The 8,889-nt window shown below is 33.1% G+C and overlaps 1 protein-coding gene across 1 annotated transcript; it reads right to left on the bottom strand.

Annotated features, from left to right (window-relative positions):
* Positions 1-1,419: 1,419 nt before the first annotated feature.
* Positions 1,420-7,053, bottom strand: LOC139524632 (beta-1,3-galactosyltransferase 1-like). Its single transcript, XM_071319581.1, has 2 exons — positions 6,881-7,053; positions 1,420-3,166 (listed from the first exon to the last, which is right to left on the bottom strand). Exon 2 carries the CDS (start codon positions 3,098-3,100, stop codon positions 1,535-1,537), a length of 1,566 nt encoding a protein of 521 aa, XP_071175682.1. The 5' UTR covers positions 3,101-3,166; positions 6,881-7,053; the 3' UTR covers positions 1,420-1,534.
* Between the last annotated feature and the right edge of the window lie 1,836 nt (positions 7,054-8,889).

The following is an 8,889-nucleotide window of genomic DNA, read 5'->3' as shown; positions in this document are numbered from 1 at the left end:
ATGGACTGCCCCTACCATAGATAAAAACAAATGGACTGCCCCTACCATAGACAAAAACAAATTTACTGCCCCTACCATAGATTAAAACAAATGGACTGCCCTTACCATGAACAAAAACAAATGGACTGCCCCTACCATAGACAAAACCAAATGGACTGCCCTACTATAGACAAAAACAAATGGACTGCCGCTACCATAGACAATAAAAATCTGACTACCTAAACCAAAGACAAAAAAAAATTGACTACTCCTTTCATAGATAAAAACAAATGGGCGGTCCCTATCATAAACAAAAACAAATTGACTGCCCCTACCATAGATAAAAACAAATGGACTGCCCCTACCATAGACAAAACCAAATTGACTGCCCCTACCATAGACAAAAATTAATTGACTGCCCCTACCATAGACAAAAACAAATTGACTGCCCTTACCATAGACAAAAACAATCTGACTGCCCCTACCACAGACGAAAACAAATTGACTGCCCCTACCATAGATGAAAACAAATTGACTGCCCCTACCACAGACGAAAACAAATTGGTTGCCCCTACCATAGATAAAAACAATCTGACCTGCCCCTACCATAAACAAATTATTGAACCTATGATAGATAAAAACAATCTGACTGACCCTACACTACCACAGACAAAAACAAATTGACTTCCCTAGCATACAAAAAACAACTTGTCAAGTTGAGACTATCTAAAACATTTAATTGGTGTTATAATCTTACATTGTAGGACAATTCCAATGATATATTCTAAATTGCAACGAATATGACAATCCATCTTATGTCAAGAAGAACGATAGTTTATGAAACTAAAGAACTAATATATTTTATTAGTTACATGTAGGATGTTAGCGAAGCTTGAAACCCCATACTAAATTTACTGACCCAATTTATATCGTATAAGTCCACAGGCCACAGTGTAACGACTTTACCTTACTGACTATCTTCACATGTGGTATCTAGACTAGCAGCCTATCATAGTGATTATGTCTTTCATACTTAGTATTAAGAACCTTCCAGTTGTCTATACAAAACAAATTCCAACTATCATACACCTACGATTAGGATTACACTTACTGGTAGCATATACATCTTTTAATTTTGGGTCGTCCCAAAGTGTAAATATAAACCGTCGTTCCAAACCAAAGCTAAGATCCCATGCTGTTTTACTAATAGTAACTGCCTTATATTTTTTATATATGTCATGGACAGGCCCTGATTCTCGACAATATTGGTCAATGATGGCAAGTAACAGTGCTGGAACGCCACACATCCTTGTCATCTGCGTTAATTTATGTATAAAGATTGAATGTATTCAACCGAACAGCTACGTGTATATATACTTCCTAATTTTTCATTCAATTCATATTGCAAAAAAAATTGCAGAGAAAAAGGATAATGACATATTGGTTTGTGATACTGTCTTTATCAATAAAAATATAGAGAATAAAACATTTCTATCATGCGCAAAGATTTTACATAACAATTTATTAAAGTAGGCATCCGAACAGGTAATTGACACTATATTACCATATCATATTTAATATGGAACTTTTTCCAGTCTTCAATTAATTGCATTGGAGATCTGAATCCATGTGATGAAAATAAATGGTTCATTTTATCTGGTTGATAACGTACACTAAATCTTGATTCATGAATTAGAGAAATCTTTAACTTTTTACATGCAATACCCAGGTATACGTCATCTATAATAATTGGCTTCATAAATTTGAACTGACTCAACAGTTTATTTATTGTATCAACGGTTAATACTAACGAACCACCCCCGGCGTATGGTGGCAAAACATTATCCTTAAAATCATCTTTTGAAATAAACCATTTAGAATTAGCATTTCTGTGAGGTTTGGCATTTTTCCAGACATATCCCAAGAATACACCGCGCTTTCCAGCAATAGACAATGTATGCAAATGATTCCAAATGTATTTGGTATTCACAATATAGTCATCATCTACAAAAAAGATATACTTTGCACCACTGCAATGGGTAGCAACCCATGTAAAACCCATTATCGTTTTTAATGTATTATTGTGGTAATCGTCTAGAAAGTTCTGTTGAATAATGTCTTTATATGTGTCACTTTCCATTTGTATAAATTCTTTCATCAACGGTGAATATCCTACGAGGAAAACCAGTTTTATTCCAGGGTTAGACGTATTTCCCCAAGTATTCCGTATTGCTATTCGATGGGCGATATGGTTAACATCAGATTTTACCACAAATAGCAAGAAAGGATCAGACTTAGCACCATTTGATTTACACACGTTCACAGGAACATGAAGGTATGGAAACGAATACTCGTAAATTTGAGTACTCCTTACAGTATTGTCTTTAACTGGAACTTTTACAGTATTGTCTTTAACTGGAACTTTTGTAGTTTTGGTTTTAACTGGAACTTTTGCAGTATTGTCTTTAACTGGAACATTTGTAGTTTTGGTTTTAACTGGAACTTTTACAGTATTGTCTTTAACTGGAACATTTGTAGTTTTGGTTTTAACTGGAACTTTTACAGTATTGTCTTTAACTGGAACTTTTGTAGTTTTGGTTTTAACTGGAACTTTTGCAGTATTGTCTTTAACTGGAACATTTGTAGTTTTGGTTTTAACTGGAACTTTTACAGTATTGTCTTTAACTGGAACTTTTGTAGTATAGTCTTTAACTGGAACTTTTGTAGTTTTGTTTTTAACTGGAACTTTTGTAGTTTTGTTTTTAAGTGGAACTTTTACAGTATTGTCTTTAACTAAATCAAAAACTATTGTAGTATTGTTTTCAACTATAAATTTTAAAGTATTGTTTTTAACTTGAACTTTTGTAGTTTCGTTTTTAATAACAACCGTTGTAGTATTGTTTTTAACTACAACTGAATCCGTAATTTTTGGTGACACCATATGAGAAACAGTACTTTTATCAATGTACACTCTTGTATAAGGCTTCTTGTCATCTGATGTGATCATAAGTGTTGATTGTTGACTAGAATTTGAAGAAAGGTTTGCCAGACAGCAGACGATAAAAAGTACAGTTATTGTTTTAAATATCGTCATTGAAAGTATGCGAAGTTTCTTCCACATTTTTTCCAGCGGGTATCCAAATTGTTACTGCTAACTATTTACGTATGAAATCCATAATTTTGGCATCTGAAACATATAATTATTGAACTATTTATATGTGTTATGCTTTTGTAGTTGGGTTGCACTATTGTAAATGTTTTAAATTGTAAAAGTGCTTTTGTAGTTGGGTTTGTGCTATTGTAAATTGTGTATTCTTGTCTTTCATTTTTGCTAATGTGTAACTTTGTCTATATGCCTGATAGTACCTCTTTATTACATATTTGTTTGTTTTTATAGTTATTAAGATTATTACACATTGTTGATTGCTGTACCCCTATTTGTGATATTCTTTCCTATCATGTGTGTTTGTTTTGTTCACACATTGTTGTCAATTTGGGAATTTAATGCGACGGTTATACAAGTGAGAGGTTCAGCTAGCTATATAACCAGGTTTGATCCACCATTTTCTGCATAAGGAAAAGCGTATACTTAGTCAGGAATATGACAATTAATATCCATCCGTTGAATTTCCCTCGGAGTTCAGTAGTTTTGTTTTATTACTTTCACCACTATTGTCTATAAAACGCAACTCTACACAACTGTCAGACACATAGACGGTTTAGAAAACTAAGTTTTACCCATCATTTTCTCACCAAACTACCTCTGACAAGTCAGGAATATGAAAGTTATATTTCACTCATTCCGTTTGTTTGATTTGTTCACATTTAGAATTTACACTAACAATGTTTCTGTTCGTTTCTATTAAGTTATATTCCCGTCATTTACAAGTCACTTGGTCTAATGGCAAAGTCACTCTTACTTTAGAAAGATTGACATAAGACAATATCAAATAAAAACTGGCTGTTTCTGTATTGGACCCGTTATAGATTCGAGATTAGATGTATTGGACCCGTTATAGATTCGAGACTAGTTATATTGGACCGGAGAGGCCAATACAGCTGATCGATAATCTATAACAGGGCCAATAAAGGAACATTCAGTTATTCAGAACACTTTTATTAAATTTTTTAAGCAACTTACTTTGAAGTTGAAGACGATACAGAAATTAATATTTGAACTCGACTTTTCGCATTCACGATTGATGTTTTCGTCAACTTTGTCATATGTAATTTCTTATCTCTCGTCCAAGTACTTAATCTTACAATTCATTTTATCTAGCAAATCTAAAGTAGAGGGGAGGAATAAATCAGACGACAATATACCTAATCTTTTTCTAGAATCGTCTGCGTTCTGATGATTGATGAACGGAAATGAAACTAAAAATAATCGGAAGTCGTACTTGGAAAGGCTCAGAAATATTTCCGTTCAAACAGTTACAAAACACTGAGCATTCTTTAAACTTTTGATGATATTATATTCAAAAATATGATTACAAATGTATTTTATGCATAACGATACGCCTTAAGCTTACTAGGTGTAAGAAAATTGAAACCGTAAGTGAACCGTATTCGCACATGGGCCAATACGGGGGCCAATATGACCTTTTCTGTATTGACCCCCGTATTTCGTATAGGAAATATATTTAAAATTGACACTTTTAATGTCTAACCACCCTCTTTTCCGTCCTATCCAACAAATAAGGCTTAATATTTGTGTTATGCATTTGTATATTTTAATTTACAAAGAATCTTCCATAAATTAGATTTCCAATAGTTATAATGGTGAAATATAATATCTTTTTGGTGTAACCATGGCAACAATCTGCGTTTATTGATAAAAAATATTTCAAAATGACTCCAAAATTTGGTCCAAAGGAGAATTTCAAACCATTCCCTTTCCTGAAACCATATACATCATCTATCTAGAGGCCAAAAATCATATGCATTTCTGCTTGTTTTCCCCAAAAATTGAATTGAAAAGTTCGAGTCAAATCTTTGTTAAAAACACTACGGATTGGACAATACGGACTGTCAAACAGAAAAATGGCATATAAAACATGCTAAAACAATTTATATGTTAATATAAACCCACATGGAAGGCTTTATTACTCTTCATCTATCTAAAACTCAATTTTATTGTACAAAAACTTTCATATTTGAAAAAAATCTCCATGGCCAAAATGCGAAACTAAACTTCTAACTGTGTATTGCTACATTGGCCCTGTCCGAAAACCAATATTAACTCCGGATTTATATCGACCGGAAAACGACACCAGTATATCACAGGCTGATTTGTCCGTATTAGGGCTTATTTTCTAATATCATTTAATAATACTGTTTTATCATCATCATGTTTGTAGAATCTAGCTAGTTTTAGAATATTTGATGTGTTTAGTTTACAATATGAACTCCATTTGAATGTTCTTGTCCCTACATGTATCTATGTCACCCGATTACCATTCTTCTTGACTGAAGCTTAAATATTTTGCTTCTCCTTAGAGACATCGGTATTGTATTTAAATAATAAACGGTAGTGAATATTAATCATTTCGTGCCTTTTATAGCAACAAAGATCAAATGCAGCCGTCAATATTGAGCAAAACTCGTACCACATAGTCGGAAAGTTGTCGCATTGGCAAACATAATACAGCTCCTTTTTTTATAGATTCATATACTTTTATAACCAATAAAACATAATTTATATACCGTATAGCGGGTTATTTTCGCGGTTGTAAAATTTCGTGCTTTTCATTAAATAAGGTTAATATTTTCGCGGAATCAAAACTTTTATCAATACCTTTGTATGTACACTTTTAAATTGGAGGAATTTATTTTGGCGATTTTGTTCTATCAGCGAAAATAAGCGAAAATTTGCACCCCGCGAAAATAGCCCGCTATACGGTATTTTTAGGTTTACAGACACGAGTTTTAGTTATAGAAAATTGACTGAAGATATTATCTTCTACATGTTCTTTATGAATTTGCAAACATCGGTTGTGTATACTCAATACTTCAAATAGCTAATTCTCGTGAAACTACCTAGTTTTCGGTGGGGTTCGTGTTGTTTATTCTTTAGTTTTCTATGTTGTGTCATGTGTACTATTGTTTTTCTGTTTGTCTTTTCATTTTTAGCCATGGCGTTGTCAGTTTGTTTTAGATTTATGAGTTTGACTGTCCCTTTGGTATCTTTCGTCCCTCTTTTCTAGCTTCCATATTGATGTAAAAGGAAATCAAAGTTTATTGAACGATGAATTTTTAATTTAAAAAAAGAAGATGTGTTATGATTGCCAATGAGGCAATTCTCCACAAGAGACCAAATGACACAGAAATTAACAACTGTAGGTCACCGTACGGCCTTCAACAATGAGTTAACAAATTTTCAATTTACTATTATTCTGCTATTGTTTAAAGATTCATGTATATTGATAAGCATAACTTATTACATTGGTCTACCACTAAACTTTAGTCAAACTTATAATTTCCTCTGCCAGATAAGTTATGCCAGTGATCATGTCGGTGTCTTATACAGACAGCGGATTTGTTATGCATCGTCCTTCCCTTCCCCTATGTCACCATACCGAGCTCTTCATACAACTGCATATCACTGATTTGGTACGTCAATTATTTGAACCCGGCATTTACCACTTTACCCTGACAGATAAAAAAAAACGACGTCATTATGAAAGAACCGACGTTGATCCCGGCCTTATCGAGTCATTTTCCGGTTTGCTGTAGAACACTCTATTCTATCAGACAAAAACACAAATACAATCCGTTAAATCGATTAGCCAATTCTCATAATATTTATATTGTAAAAAATCAGCTGATCAACAGAAATATCAATCATTTTTTAACTCGGAAATTCATATATTATATGTAGACAAACTGATAATATACTCACTTTTAGGTCTATCATTTATCTCTGATTTTCCTTTTTTTTCAATTTAGTGATCATGCAGCTTGTGTTTAGTTACTTGCATGTCTGACCTAAGACCTACAGCTAACTTACTAGGGAGTCCTGTTGTTGACAGGTTTATACGTTTACAGGAAGTGTACTCTTCAACGACTGACATCCTGTTACATTAGAAACACTTTGCATATTCATCTAAATCTTTTCCTGTTTCTAAATTCTATCTTTTGTATCTTTGTTCTTATCCTTTCCTTTTTTTTTCTTTCCTTTTCTTTTTTCTTTAATTTGTTATTGTTTGCTTATTTATTTGATTTTTGTCCATTTCTGAAGTTCATGTGAAATTTTCAAAGAAGCACATCAAATTACTATCGCCAGTCCTTTTTAAATTCATTTAATACATGAATCTATAAAAGGCAACGAAAATCAATGTCAGATATAGGGATTACAATCCGGCGTTGTCGTCAACTATTTGTATTTAGCTTTTTATATTTCAGATGGTAAAAGACCTTGTATGCAAATGCCTTCTTTTCCGAAGTTTTTCTTCTACCATAGGTGGACCATTGTTCTTGACCTTATTTGTATGGTTCGGCGACTTCTTGATTTGTTTGTTATGCGACTTTCTCGTTTGTTATGAGTAATGTGATAATTATATGATGTTAATGGGGTTCTTCATGTCCGTCATGCATGGTTTACCTGACCTCAACCTAATTTCATGGATCAGTGATCAAGGTTGATTTTGCCCTTTGATTAGGGACTCTCCGTCTTGAATTTTCCTCGGAGTTCAGTATTTTTGTGGGTTTACTTTTTATAGTTACATAATAAGTTCCGTTTCTCAGATACAGTAAAACAATATATCAACTATATTTTATGTATGATATGATTGTAAGGTTTAATTGATAGTCTGGAAGGTTCCATCTCATTTAATACTGTTTATTAGTAGATGTTACGTTTTTGTGTTTTGGGTCTGCTTCATAAACAATTAGTGAACTGTATTTTGGTGTATGGATAGCTTGTTAGACGTCTGTCTGACAGGTATCATTTGTCCGTGACCCTATTTTCGTGATTCATTATAAACATTAAAGTTAAGTTGTAAGATCCTCTTTTAAGGTTCATCATAACAATTGAGCAAATATGGCCGTATTTTCACCTCGAAAGTTACTCTGTGTACAGACTTACCTGTACAGTTTGGAAAGTTTTAAGGCCCGGCATCCACTAGATATATAAAAATTTTATGCATTTTGTGTTTCAGAAAGATAAAAATTGTTTTTGGAATTTGATGGGCATTTTTTTCCTTCCTGCAGACGATGCAAAAATAAACAAACTCCTGAATTGTCCACTCAATTTTTACCTTAAACTGACCTATAGATGTATAGTTATCTATTGTCAATGCCGATCAATAACAATCAATACAAAAGAAATCATTTGTTACCTGCGAGGGACCATCTCAAAGTTGTATCCCAACTTTGTTTATTTTTACACCTTATGTAGGAACGAAAAAAGATGCCCATTAAAATCCCAAAAAAATTTATTTTTCTGATATGCAAAATACATTTAACTTTTATATAGCTAGTGGATGCCAGGCCTTAAAACTTAAAACCAACTGCACAAGTAAGTCTGTACCCATAGTAGTTTTTGAGGTGCAAATACGGCCATATTTGTCCATTTGTTATGATGAACCTCAAGATGTTTCAAGCCATCTGTCAACTATATTTGGTGGTGTTTACAATGTGTACATGTTTGACAATACTTTGGTAATAACTGCTTCATTAACTGTTATGTTTGACATTGCAGAGTGGGGGTTCCACCTTTTTCGTGGATCATATCTGTTTCATTAGTAAATACAGAATGCAACCTGATTTTATATTCCTGCTTTTTTAAATTGGTAAAATGTGCTCCTTTAGTTCGATTAAGACTCGACCATTGATGTTATCAGGACCAAAAGAATTATGTGGATAAAGGTTTGACAACACTTTGGTAATGGCTGCTTCATTTACTGTTAT

Source organism: Mytilus edulis, chromosome 5, assembly GCF_963676685.1.
Source record: "Mytilus edulis chromosome 5, xbMytEdul2.2, whole genome shotgun sequence".
Lineage (NCBI taxonomy): Eukaryota > Metazoa > Mollusca > Bivalvia > Mytilida > Mytilidae > Mytilus > Mytilus edulis.
The sequence above is the reverse complement of the archived record's forward strand: the minus strand, read 5'-3'. Positions and strand labels throughout refer to the sequence as shown.

Coding starts and splice junctions, on each gene's coding strand:
- LOC139524632 (XM_071319581.1), bottom strand. CDS start 3,100: ATGTGGAAGAAACTTCGCATACTTTCAATGACGATATTTAAAACAATA.